A 23,054-nucleotide genomic window follows, 5' to 3' on the forward strand; every position below is an offset into this window, starting at 1 on the left:
GGGGTTACTTAAAGAAAAACATTACTATAGGTGAAGTTGTCCTTTAATATAAATCAGTCATGAGAGGAATAAGGGGGCTGCAATTTATTATAATTACATAATATTTGAGGTTGAATAAAGACACAGGTCCATCAAGTTCACCTCCTTCTGAAAATAGCTGTTGCCTGGCTATTATAATGACTCGGTAGCTTCACCCCTAGTGCAGTTGTCCTTGAAGGTTATCACCATGATACAGCTCATTATGTAGACTAATGGCAATCTTCAGAATTAGTTGTAGGTTCTGCCTGAGAACTCAACACCCTCTTAAAATGTATACGAACCCAAGAACAAGAAATATATACCGCAGCTTACCAGTCCTTAGATGTGTTGGCATTCATTTTCTGTTTTCAAGCTTTTTTTCCCCTTATTTTCACCTGGTGAATAATACACTTCCTGTGCTAGAGTGACAACACTCACTGACTGCACTGTATCTATGGAGGAGCAGCGTTGTCACTATTCTGACTCCGATTGTTGTATTAGCGACTATGCCTGGCCTGTATAAGCAGATATAATCACTGCGGACGATCCTTATCAGATAGCTGAACTCACCAAATACCTTTTCCATCCACAAACTTTATTTTATTCCGTGCAGCAGGTTACAGCAGACAACAGAATACAGCAGATGAATGAATTGGCGGTATTTAAGGCGGTCAAAGATGATAATGTTTCCAAGCATGCAATGCAGATTAACATGTGGTGCTGTTAGGAGCAGCCATGATACTCCACACCAAGCAAGAAGGGGAAATACATCATAGATGGGAGGGGACACAGAAAACATGTGCAATAACTAGAATGGCCACTAGATGTCAATATATGAACTTAGCCATAAAATATCAATAAACAAATGGCTTACGGTTAAATAAACTATATAAATTCTCATCTCACGATAATGTGAATATTAACTGTGGCTATGAATGCAACTATTGTGGCAGCACAGTAACCCTTGGACAGGAAATATGTTAGGACTACACAAAACCCCTCTCTCTCCCCAGAACCATAAAATAGGATAGGAGTGTTCTGTAGTTTACAAAGGTAGCCCAGACAGGAAGATAGGATTGCAGATAATACTGCCGAGTGCACAGGACAGGACTAGATTTCTGGCAGGATCAACAGGTATGTTTTTGCACTTATTGAGCTGAAATAACAAAACACGTTCAATGGTCTATTAAAAAGATCAAAGGGAGCAAAAAAGATAAGTTTATTGTTCGGGTTTACATACCCTTTACATTCAGGACAATTACAATCATCCAGTAGTAATGTTTGCTTTCTGAAACAACATTATGATTTCATCTTTGGTTGGACTCACCCACTTGCTGTAAGAGGTTTGCCAACTTGGGTTTTCAGATTGTTACAAAGTAATATCATCTATTGTTTTATAACTTATTTTAATTGTCATCGAAACATGTTTGTTATGAAAGAGAAACTCCTGCCATGTAACATTTATTGGAAGTAGGCGGATATTTCATGGTTCCAGGTATGTTGTAATCTGCATGCTCTATTTCCCTGTTTAGGTAACCTGCGGTATTGCCAGTATAAAAGGGATCATTTTATTTTGGTACGGCCACTATCTGCAAATACATGAATCAGAATCCCGGGTAAAAATGTTATTAACACTTGCAGTATGGCTTAGCACAGCAAGGGTTATGTGCTTGTTCCTGCCTAGGGCCAAAAGCTCCCTCCTGGGATGGACTACAATCTCATGTTTAGTTTACTCATTTGTATTGAGATTGTAATAGTTAATAGTTAAGCTACTTGAATTAATTTATTAGGTTTAGTGTCACTTTAAGTTAAAGGAGAACAATGGGGTCAGTGTTTTTCCCCATAGTTCTTTTAAGGGTCCCGGGAGGACATATACTAGTGTCCTCCCGTTACCCAAAGCTCAGTATATGGCGAGCTACAGCTCGCGGTATACTGAGACCGCCGCAGCTGGGATGAATCTCGACAGTGCTGTCGAGATCCACCCAGTTGCGTGAGTGACAGCTGGCTCAGCCTATCTAGAGGCAGAGCCAGCTGTGCCCGCCCGCCCCTCTCCCATTCGTTCCTCCAATCAGCGCTTGAGGATTGGAGCTGGGAGGGGAGAATCCCTGCGGGGAGCTGGGACTGACAGTCATGGCTGTCTGCATGGAGATGATCAAGAAGTGAGCGAGCGACGGTATGTGTTCACTCACTTCCAGATCTAATGAGCCAACCTGTGACAGTTTAATTGTCCCACATCGGCTCGAACTATGAGGGTGACTGATTTTCCTCACCTCATAGTTCTCCTTTAAACACTACAAGACAAATACTGTATTTCATTGAAATTGTAGGGCACCGTCATTCTTATGGTGCTTGCCTTGGTGAGACAGCCAACAACACCGCTTTCATCTGTCACTGATTGCCTGGGAGGTCTACAAGACAGTGTCCTGGAGTCCTGGGTCTGGTACCCTGTACACATAATGCATCTGCAGGACTTCCATGTCACTTCAACAAAAGCATGCGTGAAGTACCTTTTAAGAAGGACTTAGCATCAGATACAATTTAGAAGGTATAGCTTATCATTCAAGAGCCTGAAGAGAAGGAGCAGATAGTTTTGTGTTGCCTGAGCTATGGAAAGTCTTGTTACTCTTCTTAGCTGCTATTGCATCCTTCTCTTTAGATTTAGGGCCTGTGTACACAGACTTTTGGTTGCATCAGAACTGGTTTTCTCTCTATTTAGGTCATTGGGAACGCCAAAGTAGTTTCGTTCAGCTGCAGGTTCAATGAACCTGTAAAGGAACTCAAATAGAATTTAGAAGCATCTCAATGCATCAATCTTATTATGGCCAGTAGTCCCTAGAACATGTTCAGATATAAGGTTGTAGGGCAGCTCTCCTTGTAATGGAGGTACATTTAGAGTGAATCTCCTGCAGCGAAGGTCTCTGGGGAATGGTGGGTGGTGTGTCACCATCATTTGAAGCAACAGATATCCCAGGTGAAGGTTGCTCATCAAATCCTGAATCTTTCCTCTGTCTTTCTTCCGCAGATTCTGCTTTGTCTATAGTCCACTCTGAACCTTGAGGATGAACAGTCTGAAGAGGAGACCCGGATGTTCCTGAGTCCTGTTTGTTCCATTCTACAGCAAAATCCTTTCTTCTGCTTAAAATGCTGTTGTCTGAAGCCACCTTATCAGAGACGTGGAGATTACTTAAGGACCTAGACTTCTTCTTTTCTAACCTTGCCTTGTGAGAATTCTCCACATGCATTGCACTCGGTTCCAGGCTTAGCTCTGTATTAAGGTTTTCCCTGCTTACTGCCTTAAGGAGGTTGGGTGTGGAACCGAATTTCTCATGATCGTATGGCACCTGTAAATTCTGATGAGGATTCTTGTAGGGTTTAAGGAACATGGCCGGAGCATAACCAAATCTTCCATTGTAACTGGAGGAGAAAAAAAAACAATGTTTAAAGGAAAATATAATATTTATGGGTGAATGTTATCATTTTTAGGTTTATAAATTGATGTTATGTATCTGCTTATTTTGCAAGTGTATCTAAAGTCAAACCTTTTGTTTTTCTAGCTTTAGATAGAGAAGGGACAGATTATCCAACTGGTCAGGTTTTCATTGCTGTCTATGTCCCTGCAGGGAAGTTTTTCACCCTCTAGATTTGTCCTGGTAACCACTGCACCAAGACACAAAGTAATAGGAAATCTAACATTTTGAGTTGTCAACAGAACAGAACAGAGGGAAAAAACTTACAATGAAGACTATTCCATTGCAATTCCTAAAGAGTGGACTTTCCCTCACTTTGTATCGATCACCTTTCATCTCCTGCTGTGTCCGCACTTGTGCCCAGACTAGGCACAGGTTTATGTTAACTGTCTACAGTATATTTATACTTTGTGATGTATTATGTATATGCCATGTATTAAATATTTGCTTGTAAAACAAAGGATTTCCACAGCACTACAAGTTAGCCAAAGAACAGACCTTCTACAATGGGAGATAAAGTAAGCAAGGAAACATGTAAAAAATATGCATTATGTTATTTAGTCCTGTCTATATTCAATATAAGAAATATGGACAGAAACACAATGCATCCCCTTTAAGAGGTCACAAAGTAGGACCTTACCAGATCAGCCACCAGCCATTTTCAGATTTCTCTATCACTTCCACAACAACCCCAACTCTAAGAGAGATTTCATCTGAATTCTGGACCTCATAGCCCTTCTGCGCATAGTATAAGGTCCCTGGAAAATAAAAAAAAGGTTGTATTTTATTACTGGGATATTCAAATTAGGATGACGAAGACTACATATATGTAGCTCAGCTCTGTAGACGCACTGTCTGCTAACTGTGCACATTTTGTAAAGACAATTACATTTTTAGGGGTATGAGCAAAACAAACAAAACATGAAAATAAATCCGGGCCTGTTGGCCACTTACTACATGTACAGTATCCCTCACTACCAACTAGGTGCAACCTTGTGCTGCCCCTAGCACCTATCTCCCTATTCAATCAACTGCCACACAGGCTGTGTCTCACCACACAAGATTTGTTTTCCTTTGTCACCACACAGGTCAGTAGAAAGCTCCCCAGTCTATCAGGCATGAAACTGGTTCCAGGGTGGAGCAAATCTCTGAGCAGTCAGGGAGTTCTTATAGAGGCCCTAATGAGCCAGCTTACCTTAGCTGGGCTTATTACCTCTACCAGCCTCCCAGCACTCCCTCTAGTGAAAAAAATCTGCATACAACCTGAACCTGGGACACACATATATGCCATCCTGGATACACCCAGGCGATTTCACCTGCCTGCTGCCACAATATATATATATATTTCTGTGTCCTTCATACAAGAAACAGGGGCTGAAAGCAGGAGAAACCCATAGCTATGAAAGCATTGTCAGAAGTTCTACCTCTTCTCACTCTACTTGCTTGTGTCTATATTGCTGTTGAAGAGATGTTTTTACATAGTTCTTAAAAAAGGAAAACTCCAAAGACAATAGAAAAATCTGAGTCTTTTCCCCGGTCTATCCAAAATAAATCTGTCTTTGCTCATCAATTACCTCTATGAAATGATTTATCCTTGAATTCCATGTACGACGACTTTGGCTTTGCTAGGTACGGTGCTGGAAACCAAGCCAGACACTTCTCTTTATTTTCCACCAACCACCAGCCTACACGTGAGGACAATTTAAAAAGTTAAAGGAAAACTTCAGCTTCATAAAAAATTAAATCTCCAACAGTTAGCATTGTACATACAGTAGATAGGTAGATGAAAATATAATTAGGTTCAACCTTGGATCCTAAGGACATACAAGCTGTTACAGAGAAAGGCGAAAAGCTTAAGGCCCCGTTCACATTGAGCGATTTATCGCGCGGTAATTCCCGCGATATCGCGGCTATTTACCCCGCGATATCGCTCTCCAATGCTTGGCAATGGGGCAAAGGGTCCTGCTGTCGCGGGTCGTGTGTCGCTACAGCAGGACCCTTTTTGGAGCGGATTTTGCCGCGATTCAATGCTTTTCAATGCAAGCATTTGCGCGATAAATCGCGCGATATCGTGCAAAATGCAAATCGCGCGACAAACACGCGATTTGCGAATCATGCAGTGTGAATGGGGCCTAAGGGCCAGTTCACGCCATCTGCGTTCAGGCTGCCCTGACCGTTTTTTTTTCAAGGCACAGCCTGAAGGCAAGACAAGGCAATTTGATTTGTCATGAATAGGCTTGATTCATGACATGCAGTACAACTGCATCAGACCGAGGTGAGCCCATAGAACTTAATGAAATGTCACTTGTGACATTTCAATAGAGTTCTAAGGAAAAAAAAATAAGAAACAGTGCGATGAGACTCAATTGAGTGCATCGGAACTGTCTGGACACACACACACACCAACATATCCCAGAGAGGACCTTAATGCATTGTAAAGGGGCAAAACCACATCTTTGTGGAGTCTATGACTTAACCTTTATTTATTCACCCAATTCTACCTCCCCTCCAGAATGAAATCTTCTTTTAGGCCCCCAACTGCATAACTTTACATGTGTCCACATTAATCCTCATTTGCCAAGTAGCTGCCCAATCAACCAATGATCCTAAGTCAACCTGTAAGTTGGAAATATCTTGCAAAGATCTTATTCCACTACATAGGTTTGTGTCAACACATAAAAACTTGAACCCAGCCCGAAGTGTCGTCTCCCTTCCCCTGACCTTCCTCACTTAATATGGTCTTGTCCTGATATTCAATCCTTTTGGACTGATGTTATAACTTATATGAATTCTTGCTCAGGTAGATCTCGCACCTTAACCCCAGACATATGTCTTTTTCATGCCCAACTATTGGACTCGTCATCTTCCCCTCCTTTGTCATGATGGGAACATTTTTGTATCCTTGCTGCTAAAAAATCTATCCTGACCAATTAGTTATCTACTGCAGCTCCCAGTGCCTACAATGTGAAAACACTCTTGCACCTCCTCATGCTTATGCATACATTAGAAACCATTACTGACCTACACAAGATCAATCTTTTTTTGGCACATGGTCCACTTTTGCAGCTTTGGAACTGACACATGATCAACCTAAATCTCTCATGGCCATGTTCCAATAGTATAAATGGTACCTGGAAGCGAAGCTCGCTGGGACTCTGGGAGATTTAGATGTCCTTTGACTTTCCCCTCTCCTTTTCTTTCCTTTCTGTAGACTTGCTCTCTTTGCTCTTCTGTCCATTGTCTAATCCAGATTATCTCTATTAAGGTCCCATGTGGTATTCCGTTGATGTAATTAAAATGTATCTATTTTGCTTCCTCTCCTTTCCTTTCCGGATAATACCATGCAGTCTATAGAATAAAGTTGATTACTTTAGTATATTTTAGGGTAAGATGCCAGATAACAGTTTTCTGCATATCTACCTGCATATGGTTTCTCTTGTAACAGATTAGTATGTAACATAACGTATTGATTTCGACATTTATTGCCTTTCTATTGCTCTGTTACTGTTGACAATTGTTTCTTAATACAAATTTACATGCTGAAAAAAAAAAAAAACTTGAACCCTCCCAACATGTGCAACCCCTAACATTTAACTAAGAAGAACTGGGGACATCTATCTGTGCAGGTGCGAAAACCTTTTCTATAGCCCCAGACCTACCAGTAGCATCTTTCATGAGGACATCTATTTGTTCATTCTTCTGGACCTTGAATGGCCTGTTCTTGGTGTCTTTAGTTTCATAGGCGTCAATGCATAGGTAAGGTTCTGATACGATGGGCTGTGTGTTGGGCTCATATGACTTTGATGGGGAGACCACCACTCTTTGCTTCTGGTCATTTTCTGACGGCAGTATCACTAGACTACAAGCAACAAACAATGGTCAGTAGACTTGATCAACCTCTGTTCCTGAACTGTTTTATAGAGTTTATTTCGTGCTCAACTGAAAATGTTATGTGCTCTTCATGGTTGCTATATCACAGTACAAATCCATCTAAAAAGTTACACATAAAATGGCTCTCCGCTCACTAAAGGGTAACTGTTCAGTGATTTATAACCCTCAGCTCAATACTGTATATTCCATGGACGAGCCAAGCGCTGTGTGAGGTTTAAACACTTGCCTAAAGTTAACCTTAATAAGGACTTGTGTAGATGTAAGGACAAAATGGTGGCAAACCAATACACCGTAGGGCCCAAGGTGCGCGGAAACACTTGCAACGGCCGTCGCACAGGAAGTGATGCTGCTACCTGGTTTAGCTCACCATATAAAGATGAGCCTGCCCCTGCTCCATTGCTGATGGTCTTTTCAGCTCTTGTGTACTTGTACCATTTGGATTCTTGTGACCTGCCTGACCCGATTTGCTCGGACTTTTCTATTGGATTGCTGCCTGCTCCTGACCTCGGCCTGTTTCTGGACTTTGCCTTCTGCCTCCTGATTTTGGCTTCCTGACTACGCTTCAGTCTCTTGTTCCTGCTCCATGTTGTCTGCTTGGTGGACCCCCGGCTTGCTGACTACACGTCATCAGGACGTCTCCTGCACAGTGTCCATTCCCATCAGTGGCACTCGTGCTCCTCCGTGTCCAACTGCTTCCTGTTCCCACCTCCAGGGGCGGAAGGACACGAGTCGCAAGAGAAGCCTCCTCACCTTCCAGTCTCTTACCAGGTACGTGACAGTAGAATGGGTTTGTTTTTCTGAATTTGACCTGCTTTTAAAGCATGCTTAAAATAGAATTCAGCCGTTTTTTCGTTTACAAAAAGTTTTATATAAAGACATTATAACAAGAGGAAATCCAAGACAACTCCTCAATAGGAAGGTAGGTCACGAAAGAAGGTAGAAAGTTAATTGTCATCATGAACATAAGTAACAAACAGAATACACACAAAGATATTTCAAAAGAAAAAAGGGCAGACATGACAGGTGAAGGAGTATAATATACTTAATACAAAGAAGGAAAGGTGCCCTCACGGCTGGTCTCAACCATCTCCTCTTGTCAAAGGAAAAAAACCGAGCCCAACCCAAGGGAAGAATGCGACTTCCCCGAAGAACCTTGACTTGTGGCGCAAAGGGCATGAGGAGGATCATGCTCAGCTTACGCAAAACTCATGAAAAAGAAGAAAAAAGGGAAATAATAAAAAAAAAACGGGTTGGAAGAAGAGGTATGGGAAAAAGGAGGTACAGTATCAGAACAGTGAAGAGCAAACTAAAAGCTTAACAGAAAAAGAGAGAAGAAAGGGAAAATGTGCGGAGAGCGATCAGGACCCACAGCCTTAGATACCGCTTCATTCCAAAGCGAGAGCGAAGAGCGTTCTAAATTCAAATGGTGGTTATAGTCCAACCATGGGGACCATGTTTCAAGAAATTTAGGGTGGGAATCGTTTAGAATAATAAACAAAACCCGCGCTAATGGAAAAAGAGAACCAATCAGAAAAAAACTGTACTAGCTAGAAGCTGCTAGACTCAGGCGGTAAGCCTTATGGGTAGATCGATGCAAGGTACATCGCTAAAAGCCTCTCGGTGATACACCCAAAGCTATAGTGTTATATTGTTAAAAAATAGTACAATAAAGTGTCAAACATAATCTTCACAAAGAATTATACGTAAATGAATCAAATCTTTGTGTGAATAAAGGTGCACTGCATGTGACAACTCGTACACGCAAAAAACATCCACACTACAAACTATAAATCTCAATACTTAAAGGCACTGTCTGTTCCGACCACTATTGGAGGTAAAAAACAGGTGTCACTGTGAAACTATCTAAACAAACTAAATTCCAAAATAAATATTGTATTAAGTTGCTAATAAGTGAAACAAAAATATTGAAGTGAAAAGTTTTGCAACACAAAAACTCCGTTCCAATGTGGCAACAAAGCATACACAATGTGACAAAAAAGTTTTCTTTTAATCTCTCGTGGCTAGTCCAAAAAAATTCCAATGAAGGAGATTTACTTTAAAAAAAATCAAATTAGAACAAAAAAAAAATCAAATTAGAACAGAAAAACAGCCAAAAAAGTATATTTTTTCAAAAGAAATATGAATAAAAACAAAAAACAGCAAAAAAGTATATTTTTCTTCCAAAAATCAAACAGTGAAATCCATGTGTTTCCCAAATACAATAAGTCTGTGATGTGTTCAACGAAACCCAAAGAAATCCCCTCTAGGGTATGCACTCACCAGAAGTAAGATGTTAGTAAGGCAGTTTACCTCGCCGGGATGGAAACCGGAGCTCTACGTCCTCACGTCCTTGAAGCACGCTAGGATCCTATGATTATCTCCCAATCTCCCAATCGAGGCCATAAAGAAAGAGAGCAATGCGCTCATGGTGTAGTAAAGGAATTTATTGTATATAAAAAAAACCCACACAATATCGCTTCGATAAAAATTGTAAAAACAGCCGGCTGGTCGGTCAAGCGTGACTCTCCAGACTGAAAGTGCAACGTGAATGAAGGCCCGCCCCCGACGCGTTTCGTCGTATAGACATTATCAGAGACCTGCCATCCCTTCATAACGTCTATACGACGAAAATAGACTTTTTTCGCTGTTTTTGTGTTCTAATTTGATTTTTTTGTTCTAATTTGATTTTTTTAGAAGTAAATCTCCTTCATTGGAATATTTTTGACTAGCCACGAGAGATCAAAAGAAAACTTTTTTGTCACATTATGTATGCTTTGTTGCCACATTGGAACGGAGTTTTTGTGTTGCAAAATCGTTTAGAATGGCTGAAAGTTTCTCATGCACCAGTAATGCCTATGACCCTTTGTATAACCTCTCCAACGACACTGTAGTTTGTTTCCAAGCTTTAGCTATGGTGTGACAGGCAGGCAAAAATATAAAAGGAATTCAGCAGTTTTTGAATTACTTTTATTTGACTTATACAGCGTAGATGAGCACCAGGAAGCTGCATTTGACTTGCTTTGTGTGTCATTGGAGACATCAAGTCCAATTTAGATCCATTTGCGTTGCAGGCAAAAGCAGGTCAAATATAGCCTCTGTGCCCATACGTATGTGTGGCTTTGCATTTGAACACAAAACAAGGAGCCAAACTGGGTGTAAGGGAATGTGCCTTAGATGCTTACAGAATCAAATCAACAGCAGTGACTCCCTTAACAATTTATTGCACAAGATTTCAGATTAGAACATAGTGGATCCCATCGCAATCCTGACCGGAAAACCCCAAAGAACAAGGGGGTGGGTGCTGAAGTAACCGCAGATGCCTCTGCAAATCAAATGTAACTGGTAGAAAGTCACTCGGACTCCAAAAACATTTGTAGCCAATCTTCTTTGTTGACTGTAAGGCTAGGTTCACACCTGGGCGTATTTCTTCTGTTTGTTTTTCAGCACGTTTTTCCGTTCAGTGAAACGCGCGTTTCACTGGCGGTATGATTTTTTTCCCCTTATTTTCTCTTTAAACTCCCCTTCTGATGTCATAATGATTGGTTCATTGTTTTTCACTGCTTTGTATTTATATCTGCGCTTATTCTGTTGGTGTTAACACTTTTGTTTGCCTGAAGAAGGGACCTCATGGTCTCGAAAACGTCGCTAAGCAATGTGACTGTAACGCCTGGGGTCGTTTCGAGGTTGTGGATCGCAACTGCGGAGGCTACTCAGACGGAACCCTGGTTTCACTCCCAATCTTAACGGGGAGTTAGGGTTCAAGCATCACAGCCAAAGAAATAAAGAAAGGAAGAAGGGGTATTACAGCATATTCCCAATCTTGATAATAGTACCCTCAATTTGTATTAGTTATGGATGATAACTGAAATTCAGGAGTGTTGAAGCATGAGTTAGAGTCAATGATGTAATTTCCCAACAGCCCACTAGATGGAGCACAAGAGCTAATCCAGGGTTCCCAGTTATACAGTCATAGGTTTAAGCTGCAGTGCAATTGAGCACAAGTACTTGCGGTTTCAAGTGAAGGCAGTTTAGAGTGCAGGGGTCCAGGAGCAATCGATGCAAGCTTTGTAGCGGCTTCAGGCGAGTAGATGAGCTGTGGGGTCCCAGGAGACAGTAGGCGTTCAGTCTGCATTAGTGGAACGCCATACTGTCTCACTGGGGCGTTTATATAGGGCCAGGGGCTGGGGGTGGAGCCGCTGGTCGAGGCGGCGCACTTCCGCGTCCCACGGTGGAACGCATCCGACGCCCGAACCCGGAAGTGGATGTGTGCGTTCCACCCTGGGACGCAGACGGCCGGCGGCGAGAAGCGGCGGAACCGTGCCCTCCCCGGACCCCAGGTGAGCGCAGTCGGCGGTTCCCGTTACAGTAACACTTTTATGGTCAATGAAGAAGATTGACTACAAATGCTTTTGGAGTGCGAGTGACTTTCTACCAGTTACATTTGAGCACACTCCAGCACCCACCCCCTTGTTCTTTGGGGTTTTCCGGTCAGGAGTGCGATGGGATCCACTATTTTCTAATCTGAAATCTGGTGCCATGAATTATTAAGGGAGTCACTGCTGTTAACTTAATTCTGAAGGGACCACATGGTCTCGAAAACGTCGCTAGGCAATGTGACACTTTTATGGTCAATAACGAAGATTGACTACAAATGTTTTTGGAGTGGGAGTGACTTTCTATCAGATTTCAGATTGGGGCTCACACTGCAAACACATAAAAAAAGGAACGAGCTGAGACCGGACAATCACTGAACGGACCCTTTCCATGAGTAAGTAGAACTAGTTTGAGTTGCGAGCACTACGATACCACTGATATAGCAGAAAGTACAATATATATTAGCAGCTGTTCAAACCTGTTTTCAGGGAAGGATGGGGCCAGGTCCTGGTTGTTAGGAGAGAAAAAGGAAACAACGTCCTCGCACTGAGAGATTTTGGGGTCGGTTTGGAGGAGCTCCTCAGAGTAAACCTCCAATAGACGAAGTCTCTCCAAGAAACGGGAGGAGAATCTAGTCCAGAAGAGCAGGGGGACATCTAAAATAAAATAAAACCAGTGAGTAAATTGTAGGTGATTTCTTCATTAAATAGATGCCACCGAGCTCCTAGTATTTCTCTATTGCCAAATAATTGGTTTAATGATTTCGCTTAAAGAAGAACTCCAGGAAAACTTTTTTTATTAACCCCTTGCTGTCCAGAGCAATTTCTTACTATTTGCATTTTGGACACACATGATATAATCTGAATTTTTGGCTAGAAAACAGCTTAAAACTCCAAAACAATGATATATTTTCTGAAAGCAGAGGCCCTGTAGAATAAAAAGATGCTGGTTGCAATGTTGTATGTCGCACGGTATTTGCGCAAATGTTTGTCAAACCAGTATTTTTAAGATTAGATACACTACAAATAAATTTAGTGCACAGAAAAATATATATATTTTTTTACACTAACCTTATTGCTATCACATAGGGGGATAACAAGCTCCCTATGTAATGGCAGATAGGGTGTGACAGGTCCTCTTTATGGAGACATCAGAGGTCTTTCAGACCCCTAATGTCACCTAGGAACCCCAAAGAAACGGAGGAAGCAGAGATCAGTGTATAGACATGAGGATGCTGAAGAAGTGGGGGGACAGGCTCAGGGGCGTCCCGAGGCCGGGTGTCACCCAGAGAGGACACCATGTGACACCCCGCAGTGACACCATTGCGCATGCGCGTAGGTAACTAATTGACACCTACCATCTTGGTGATGGACGCCGGCAGAAAGAGGAGGGGAACGTTCACTCAGCCGGATGAGGTATGCCGCCGGGTCACCTCCTTTCCTGCCACTGTCAGTCATTTTGGTGTCACCCGCGTGCGGGCCGCACCCCCCTTGTGATGCCACTGGACAGGCTGGTGTGAATGCTGTGACAGCTGGCCAGCTTGGAGTTTCGGGTGAGTATAATTTTGTTATTTTAGCAACTAGACACAATTGAGCACTTAACCCTTGCAGTGCGGTGGTACCTCCACTGCAAGGGTTAATAAAAACATTCCTGGAGTTCTTCTTTAATAATATGGACAGCACTGTGGCTTAGGGGTTAGCCCTTCTATTGTGGAGCACTAGGGTCCTCAATTTGAATCTAATCCAGGTCATTATCTGCATGGAATTGTTCTCCCTGAGTTTGAATGGGTTTCCTCCCACACTCCAAAGACATCCTGTCTGAACTGGCCCTAGTATTATATGTATGCATGTGAGATAGGGACCTTAGATTGTGAGCTCTTCGAGGGTAGTGACTAATCTGAATGTACAGTATGTAGAGTCAATGCCAAAATGGTGGCTGTGGGTCTTAATTCTTAGCTGTATCAAATCAATGTGATTCAAACAGGATCAAATAGACGTCACCCAGTACCTACTGTATGGGGCTATCATGAAAAGCCATTCATTTGGTAGGGGAGCAAGGGATTGCAGGTTTCAGATATTTTTGCATGACTCGGGCCAACCAGCAATGAGATATAAAGGAGGGGAAGCCACACAAGCATTTGTGTCTCCCTCTCTTTAGATGTTTTAGTTTTTCTACATCTCAGCATCTGTTAGAGCCTTGTGGATCCCCAAAACAATCAGAGATCATGTATGAAAAGAAGAATTCTAGGAGACTTGTAAACAGGGGCAATGGGCAGTTTACAGCACAGGGAGCCTTATGCCCCATCTGTTTAGCAATCAGTTGCTACTCCTGATGATTACTCACTAGAGATTTTAGCAGCATGACTACTTAAAATTGCCGGTGTAGTTCCACATTTCATAATTATTATTCTATCTTTGTAGTCATATTACGTTTTAGAAAATTTTTCCTTTTGTTTTTAATCTTTTATGACAACACGTGCCACCAATTTCGCAAACTGAAGTCAAAAAGACACAAGAGATGAGGCATTGGCACCAGTACATGTACTCTGTACGTGGGTACACGTACGTGGGAACCCTAGCATCACCATGCATGCTGCAATGCATGTAAAACAGTGCAAAACAGAAGAAGGTCAGCAACAGCAGCCTAAGTATTTCTCCTAACATAGAACTGAAGCCATCTGTATCCCATTGGGAGATTTCCTTTCACGTCCTGTCTGATAGCCTCAACATGAAGTGAGAGAAAATCCTTCCAAAATGTTGGAAGCCCCTGGTGGTCAGCAGGGCCACCAGAACTAGTGCCCCCATTGGAAGATTTCCCATCAATTCCTGTTCTGGTGACAACCCAAAATTTGGGATTGTCTTTCACTTTCAGTGATAACAGTCACCAGGAAAAATAGAGAGGGTGAATCTCCGTAATGGGGACACAGACAGCAATAAAAACCTGACAGGGTTATATTCCCTCTCCACTCTATATAAAACTGAAGAAAAAAAAAGTTTTGGCCTCATTTGCACTTTAACTGTCCGCTCAGCCATGCGAGCAGAAAAGTGCCAACATTTAAAAACAGGCAGCGATGCTTGTTTACATGCAAGCGATCCGCCGGCTTTAGAGCCAGCGGATCGCTTGTATGAGGTGCCGATATGTAAGCTGCTTTGAGCAAACATTTGTCTAAAAAATACATTTTTGGTATTTTTAGTAATATGATTCTTGTAACAGCCAAGAATCACCTGAGGGATCAGTCAGTAGAACTGGAATGGGCTGTTTTCAAAGTCATTTGTTCCCCCTTGTATGGCTGAGTGACTGAATACAATATAATTGTGTATTTCCTGCACCTGGCTGGAGGCCTTGCTTTGATTGTCATCAAATTCTTGTTGCATGTCAAACATCGGAATGTTCCGGGGAAATCAAATGAAAGATCTTCAGCAGAGAAACAATTAGGAAGCGTCTGCAGATAGCTTAACCGTTGCGCTGCCAGAGCCATTTTTGCACACGTTATAATTAGGGATGCACCGATACCGATACTGGTATCGGTATCGGTGCAGATGCCGAGTATTTGAGTGAGTACTCGTACTCACCCAAATACACAGATGCCTAGCCTGATACTTCCGGTATCAGGAAGCCGGGCAGTGAGTCATTACACATAGGCCGGGAAGCCAGCTCCATGCTCCCTTGTCACTTGTGGGAAGCTGACCAATCTGGAAGCCGGGCGCCGTGTAATGACGCGTTGCCCGGCTATCTGATTGGCCGAGAAGCCGGCTTCATGCTCCCTGGCTTCCCGGCCAATCAGGAAGCCGGGCGCCGCGTCACTACACTCATTAATGAGATTGGCACAAGTGACGAGGGAGCGGGTGATGACTTGCTGCCTGGCTTCTTGATTGGTTGGGAAGCTGGCCAATCTGAAAGCCGGGCACCGTATAATGACGCGGCGCCTGGCTTCCTGATTGGCCAGGAAGCCAGCTCCATGCTTCCTCGTCATGAGCATGAAGCCGGCTTCCTAGCCAATCAGAAAGCCGGGTGCCGCGTCATTGCACGGCGCCCGGCTTCCTGATTGGCCAGAAAGCCGGCTCCGTCCTTTCTCATCACATAGTGACGAGAAGCATGGGGATGGCTTTCCTGCTAATTGGGAAGCAGGGTGGCGAGTCTTTACACTCCGCCCGGCTAATCAGGAAGCCAGGTGGCGAGTCATTACACGCCGTCTGGCTTCCTTAATGGGACTTTCGGTATTCGGTATTGACGAGTACCAAAAAAAAAATATCGGTACTCGTTCCCGAAATACTGGTATCGGTGCATCCCTAGTTATAATACACATTTTAGGCCTGAAGATTACTTAAACCCCCCAGAATGATTTACTTTCTGAAAGAGACCCTGCAGAATAAAATAGTGGCAGTTGCAATGTTTCAAGTCACACGATTTAGCGCAATGGTTTATCAAGCCCATATTTTTTAGTACACAAAAACATTCGGATTAATTTTAGTGCACACTAACACAATTTCTTGTGTTGAGCAAATAGATATCAAACATTTCAAGCCTCCAAATTGCGCATGCCCTTGAAATGCAGGAAAACAACAGTACCCAAAACCGCACATAGACAGCATTTCAGAATTAACAGCAAATGGTGGCCTTCGAATTATTGCTCTCATTCCAGTGTGCGTGGCGCTACATAATCATGCTAATGCATGGGCACAATCATTGTTTTTGTACACAAGCGCACCCAACACGTGTTTGCATTCACATTTGTGTGTAAATAGGGACAGGAGGCTTTAAAAAATGTTTAAAACCTTTTTCACTGAACTTTATTGCTATCACATTATTGCAATGCCCCCTGCATTGTATGACAATCTAGTGCAGTGACAGACATCAGTGGTCTATTAGACTGCTAATGTCACTTCTGCACTCCAGTGAAGGTAATGGTACTCCATTCGCCCACACCACGCCCTTTGCTCATGACTGACAGCAGCTTCCAGCAGGATCGCTAATAGGGACACTTTTTTGCAGGTAGACACAGAGGAGAAATGTACTTCCCCACTGTGTGTGATGTAATACACTGTCTGCCCACCCTCTATTTAGCTACCACACCCCCCCACCCATGAATGACAGTGGCTCCCTTCAGGCTCGCCACTAGGGAAAACCTTCTGAAACCCTGACGCACATAGTCAAGGAACATACTTCCCTGCAATAATAACAAAGTTACAGTCAACCGATCCTCTGAGCCAGCCAGCTGTGGCAAGGCTCCCTCCTACCTGTCTTCTCTTACGCTGCAGCGGTGTTATGTTCCTCAGTGTCTTGTCTTCCTGTACACTGTGTATAGAATGACTCAGGGACCTTAGACCACTAAAGAGGGGGAGAGAGGTTCCAGGTACCAGTCTAAGAGCAAGCCAGCTCGGAGGATCACGTGAGCATAACTTTTTTATTTTTTAACTTAGACTAAAACAAGAGCTTAACCCTTGCAGTGCATTGCGCATGTGCGGGGAAGCGAGTCCATAACATTGCCAGCCGAGGCAAAAATTAACACACGAGCGCTTGTGTGGGAAAGCTATTAGCACACGTTAATTTTTGCCTGGGCTGTGAATGCTATAGACCCGCTTCCCCGCAAATGCGCAATTGCCAGTGACATTTCTGGACCTGATCAGCAGCTCTAAGCTTGCACGTTCACCCGATGTCCCCGAAAATGACACGTAGGTTCAGATTCCTAACAGGATCCTGGTGGAATCCTGTGGCCCAGTTCCTAATATGCCACAATACTGGCCAGCGGCATAGGTGTTGGGGACTCCTGATGTAGAGCGTTTTCAGTCTGTGGCATCCAAGGAAATTGGCCGGCTTACCTTTCAGCACGGGAAGAGTTCTGTCCGACTTATTGACCAGCCCGGCCTCAAGCGGAAAGGTATTTGAAAGCAGTTTCTAAAGGATCAAAGGGAAACACTTGTTATATTACAGGACCCCATTACCAGTAAGGTGTACAATACCTCTATTCAATGGAAGGCCCATCGGCCCATGACGTGGACATTAGAGGCCACATAATGATATGTCTCATTGTCAAAGGTTGGCTACTAGGTAATAACAGCAAGCCTGACACATCCCACCTCCTGCCTTTATCTGAGCTGTACGGCTCTACTGACACTAACATGGTTATTCACAAAAGGGTGAAGAGTTTGGAGAAGGCAGGAGAAGGGAACAATCTCGGGCAACATAGCTGAACAGGAAAGTGAGCTGAATTGGAGAATTTTTCCTAATCAGCTATGTTGTCCTAGATTGTTCCCTTCTCCGGCCTTCTCCAAACTCTCCACCCTTTTGTGAATAACCTTGTAAATGTACACAATCCTTATGCTGGTTATGTGACAATTTAATTGAGCATTTTAATTTTATTCCATCAATTTGTATCAAAATGACAAAGCAATGGAAAGCATAAAATGGTGGTTTTGATCAACTGATGGAATCAAAATTACTCTGAACAAATGCGGCAGAAAAATCTGATTGCTTTCTTTGTGATTGCAGTCATTTTCTTCCCATTTTGCTATCATTTTAATTAAATTACACATTTCCCACCTACCCGTCTTTGAATATTTTAAATGTATTGACAGAAATGTTGGTGCTTATTGGCAGTGCCTCCATAGGTCGGTTTTGTTTATTAACTATATACATAGTTACATAGTTACATAGTATTTGAGGTTGAATAAAGACACGGGTTCATCAAGTTCAACCTTTGTGTGTCTGTTTGTGATTGTGCATGTTTGTATACACGAGTCCCTGTGTGGTCTAGTTTTTAACCTGTTCCCTGTACGTTACCCTGTAACCTGTACCTCTGTATGTTATGGTCTCTGAGAAAAGTATCTAAATGCTTTTTGAATAACTCAATACTCTCTGCTGATACCACTGCTTGTGGCCGAAATTAGAGGCAAAGCCACTGTAATGAATATTAAAAGATTAAGCAAAAATAATGATGGCAAAAATTATGTCCTTCAATAAGATTGCACTGCGTAGTGCGTTTAGGTGATCTCACCAAGATAGAGTCCACTTGCTCCTGAGCAGCCACACACACACAGACCTTTCTGTCTGTCTCTCAGCTTCCCCACTCCTCTCTCACCTGTGTTACCTTTTAACAGGAAGGGCTGTAGGGGAAGTACCTGCCCTCCCAAGTGAACCCCTTCTTTGCTCTCAGCCCTGCTGACTCACCACAATATATATATATATATATGTATTTATTCTGTATACCTTATTTATTTTTCTTTTTTCGTACCATTGTTCTTAGCAATTACAGGCAAAGCCACTTGATTTGATCACCTTGTGTGCAAGCCATTCCAGCACTGTGCCGATCGAATTAAAAAATTGACCAAATTAAAATGTTGTGCTTCGAAAAGGCACATGAGATCAATACCAGTGCAGTTTATACTTCACAGTCAGCTGAATTTTGGGGGGTCAATAGAACCCCCTGGGTGGTAGATTGCTCAGTTTCTGGCAATTTAATTTCAACCATATTTGCAGTTCCTGGTGGATCGAAGTGATTGAAATTGACTGCCATCTGCCATGTGTATAGCTAGCACTAGGGCTCGATTATTAATATTATTATAATTATTATAAGAGGCCCTGATGGACTGCTCAGGCAGTGACCAACAATCAGCTCATGGACTACACACAGAACTCCCCTTGGGACACATGTTGTAGAGGGAGCCAAAATAAGTCGGTACTTGCATTCTAATGTAAGGAAAGGAGGGGGAGGGCTGAAGAATAAAACACTGCTAATGCACAGTCCACCTTAATTAATAATACTTACTGAGAGCTCCTTAAAGCTGTCATAGGTTCTGTATATGATGATGTTATTGCGATCAGACCACAGAATGGACAAGATGTACAGCTGCAAGCACAAAAAAAACACAAAATGACCCAGAAATTCCGACCAATATCACATAACAAAAAAATCAACATTTTCAACCACCAAGACAAACTGCGCTCAAAAAATGAAGAGGGATTTTTTTACACTACAATGCTCTGAGCTTGATGCTGTTATGACTACTTAGGAGCTCGGAGACATTAAAGTTATTGACAGAACTTAGAGTTCTTTCACCTCTGATACTTTAAACTAAAGCCGACCATGGTAGAGTGGTAGATTTTCGTACAAACATTTATAGGAGAAATCTCATCAGAACATTTTCGATAACACCATCAGAGAGACTTGGTAAATGGGGTTGGAAATTTCATTTGGTTTTAACATTCGATTTAAAAAATGAATGGAGTTTCCTGAACAAAAACCACACTCACTGTTAGAATTTCATTTCTTCGAGAAAGTTTCCATCCTGCATCTTCCATTTTTGTCATCACTACGGTCAAAATAGATTGTGGATTTGACCCCATTATTTGTTAGAAAATCGAATAAACGTTTCCACAATGGCCAGCTTAAAGAACTCCGGGTAAAGTAAAAACTTCCCCTTGTAGTGGGGCTACCTCTGCACCCCTAGGGGTAAGTGCTTGTTATGTCTACGTGCTGAATTAAAGCTCTTTGCAGGGGTCAACGGGCACGGCGCAGGGCACGGGATCTCCTCCAGCCTGGGTGAACTCCTGGCGCCAGGGATGCGGTGCACATGCGGCAGTTGCGCGGCGGGCATGCGAGCGGTACATCGGCTGCGCAATAAGGTGTGGGCCTTGCTTGGGGAGTTTCCCAGCACACACCTTCTGCCTCTCTTACCTGACATTGGCTCCCGGGGAGGGAAGCCGCCTGGTCACCTCGGTTACCAGGGGGTGGTCTTACATCCCCTGGCTATAAAACCCTGGCAACAGCCCTGGCTTCAATACCTTACACCGGCGCCCGCAACTTCCCCACAGGGTCACCGCTGCCGCCCGTCGGCGCTCTGCTGCCCCGAGGCCGGGCCTCGGTGGCCTTGTGGGAAATCCGGGCCTGCCTATGGTGTGATCACCTAGCTCCCTGTCTGCGTACCTTGCCATTTGCTTCCTGACCCTTCATCTGGACTTCCCATGTTTTTAGGCATTCCCATTGACGTCTATGGGGCCAAAAACACGTGATTCTGCCTGAAAAAAGCTCATGTACTTTTTAGGGCAACAACCAGTAGTACAATGCTCATTAAAATTTATGGGGACAAAAACATGATTCTGCCTGAGAGAAAGCTCATGTACTTTTTCGTGTCACAAGTGGCAGCATGATGCTCAGATGTGAGTGGGTACAATCAAATATAATGGGAATCTTCATGCTGAGCATTATCTTGCTTTGAACACATGCTTTCAGGCATTTCCATTAAAGTCTATAGGGCTACATAAATGCATGATTCTGCCTGAAAAAAAGCTCATGTACTTTTTAGCAAGACAAGCAGTAGCACAATGCTCAGGTATGAACAGGTAACATTAATATGATGGTAATCTTCATGTTAAGCATTGTCTAGATTCAGTTGTATGTTTTGGGTACATGTTTTCAGGCACTCCCAAGGCTATGGGGCCAAAAAAACACTTGATTCTGCCCAAAGAAAAGCTCATGTACTTTTTCGTGTGACAAGCGGCAGCATGAGGCTCAGATGTTAATGGGTACCATTAAATACACTGCCCGTCTAAAAGAAAAATCACACACTCTAATATTTTGTTTGACCACCTTTAGCTTTGATTACGGCACGCACGTGCCATGGCATCATTTCGCTATGCTTATGCAATGCCACAACATTTATTTCCGTCCATAATTGCATTAATTTTTCACCAAGATCTTGTAGTAATGATAGAAGAGTCGGAGCAATGTGTAAAGCAGGGGTGCCCATTAGGTAGATTGTGATCTACCAGTAGCTCTCAAAGCTGATGATGGTAGATCACGAAGGGTGTGAATGGTGGCCCCTTTATTCCATTTTGGTATATTTATTTAGCTGTGCACACATGAAACCTATTAGCCTGAGTCTGCTGAGCCAAGTTCCCTGACACATTTCTGGTGGATGAAGTGCTATGTATTGCATCAAAGAATATTAGTTTACACAGCCTGTTGCACTGCACTGTTTGCAAAATACAGCGAGGTGAGCCAGGAGAGAGAGCGAAGAGACAGACAGGAGAGAGTGCGAGGAGAGACAGCCAGGGGAGAGAGCAAGGAGAGACAGCCAAGAGAGAGAGAGGAAAGACAGCCAGGAGAGAGAGAGGAGAGGCAGCCAGCAGAGAGAGCAAGGAGAGACAGCCAGGGGAGCAAGGAAAGACAGCCAGGAGAGAGAGCAAGGAGAGACAGCCAGGAGAGAGACAGCGAGGGAGTTTTTCTTTTTCGTTGGTAGATCTCATGTAGCTCGTCATTTTAAAAGTAGATCTTAACACAAAAATTGTGGGCACCCCTGGTGTAAAGTCTTCTCCTGCACATCCCAAAGATTCTTAATGGGGATAAGGTCTGGACTCTATATGTGAAAATGATATCTCATGCTCCCTGAACCACTCTTTCACAATGTGACCCCGGTGAAGCCTGGCATTGTCATCTTGGAATATGCCCAATGTGCCTTCAGGAAGGAAAAAATCCATTGATGAAAAACCTGGTCATTCAGTATATTCAGGTAGTCAGCTGACCTCATTTTCTGGGCACATAACATTAGTGAACCGAGACCTATTATCCAATGGAATGCTCTGACCTATTTGCTTAGCTATATGACTTTTTTTTTGGACAGACAGTGTATATTCATGTTGAGTGTTGTATTGCTTCAGTCGTATGTGTTCAGGCTCTCCCAATTATGTCTATGGGACCAAAAATGCGTGATTCCACCTGAAAAAAACTTACTTTTACGGGAAATGGGCAACAAAATTCTTAGGTGTGAAAGGAGGCTTAAAGGAAACCTTTCCTGGGAGCTTCCATTGTAGATATGTCTGTGAAGGTTCTCACTCAGAATTGTATGTCGGTGAAACAAAACAGCAGCTACACCAGCGTATGGCACAGACAGCATAGAAGAGCCAAACCCTCGGGTCAGGATTCAGCAGTGTACCTACAGCTAACACAGATATTCCATTGTAGACTTTCTGACTCTTTATGAAATTGATAGCTACCTGTCAGCCCCCATATGCCTCTTAGGGACGTTTTACTTAAAAAATACAATAGGAAACAAGCGTTCACCTTTAGCATGTTTGGAATGCAATGTATGGCAGTTCTAATAAAATTAAACTAAATCTCCTCTGGCACCACAAATAATAGACATAGTTGCTGTGCCTCACCTTCTGCCTCCCATGCTGCACTAGTCCAACTGCTTTTGCTTCCACTGGATATCTGTTCATCCCTTCTACGTTGTTACCTGCACTGTGATCCACTCACCCTCGAAGACCTGGAATTCATACACACAGAGGGTGGGCTGGGCCATGACC

The 23,054-nt window shown here is 43.1% G+C and overlaps 1 protein-coding gene across 1 annotated transcript; it reads right to left on the reverse strand.

The window, feature by feature from the left end:
• Positions 1 to 5,051: 5,051 nt before the first annotated feature.
• On the reverse strand, positions 5,052 to 22,971 carry LOC108790856 (NADPH oxidase organizer 1-like). Its single transcript, XM_018561215.1, has 6 exons — positions 22,908 to 22,971; positions 19,516 to 19,596; positions 17,570 to 17,645; positions 12,229 to 12,406; positions 7,145 to 7,344; positions 5,052 to 5,170 (listed from the first exon to the last, which is right to left on the reverse strand). The coding sequence occupies exons 1-6, from the start codon at positions 22,965 to 22,967 to the stop codon at positions 5,052 to 5,054; spliced, it is 714 nt and encodes a 237-aa protein (XP_018416717.1). The 5' UTR covers positions 22,968 to 22,971.
• Between the last annotated feature and the right edge of the window lie 83 nt (positions 22,972 to 23,054).

This window comes from Nanorana parkeri, unplaced genomic scaffold, assembly GCF_000935625.1.
Source record: "Nanorana parkeri isolate BGI_ZX_2015 unplaced genomic scaffold, ASM93562v1 scaffold508, whole genome shotgun sequence".
NCBI classification, from domain to species: Eukaryota; Metazoa; Chordata; class Amphibia; order Anura; family Dicroglossidae; genus Nanorana; species Nanorana parkeri.

What these genes read in the sequence shown, in the direction of transcription:
- LOC108790856 (XM_018561215.1), bottom strand. Translation starts at nt 22,967, where the DNA reads ATGAACAGATATCCAGTGGAAGCAAAAGCAGTTGGACTAGTGCAGCAT. An exon ending in ACAGCTTTAAGGAGCTCTCA is followed by an intron (nt 17,646 to 19,515) that starts GTAAGTATTATT and finishes TTGATCCTTTAG; the next exon opens with AAACTGCTTTCAAATACCTT. An exon ending in AACTCTTCCCGTGCTGAAAG is followed by an intron (nt 12,407 to 17,569) that starts GTAAGCCGGCCA and finishes ATTTTATTTTAG; the next exon opens with ATGTCCCCCTGCTCTTCTGG.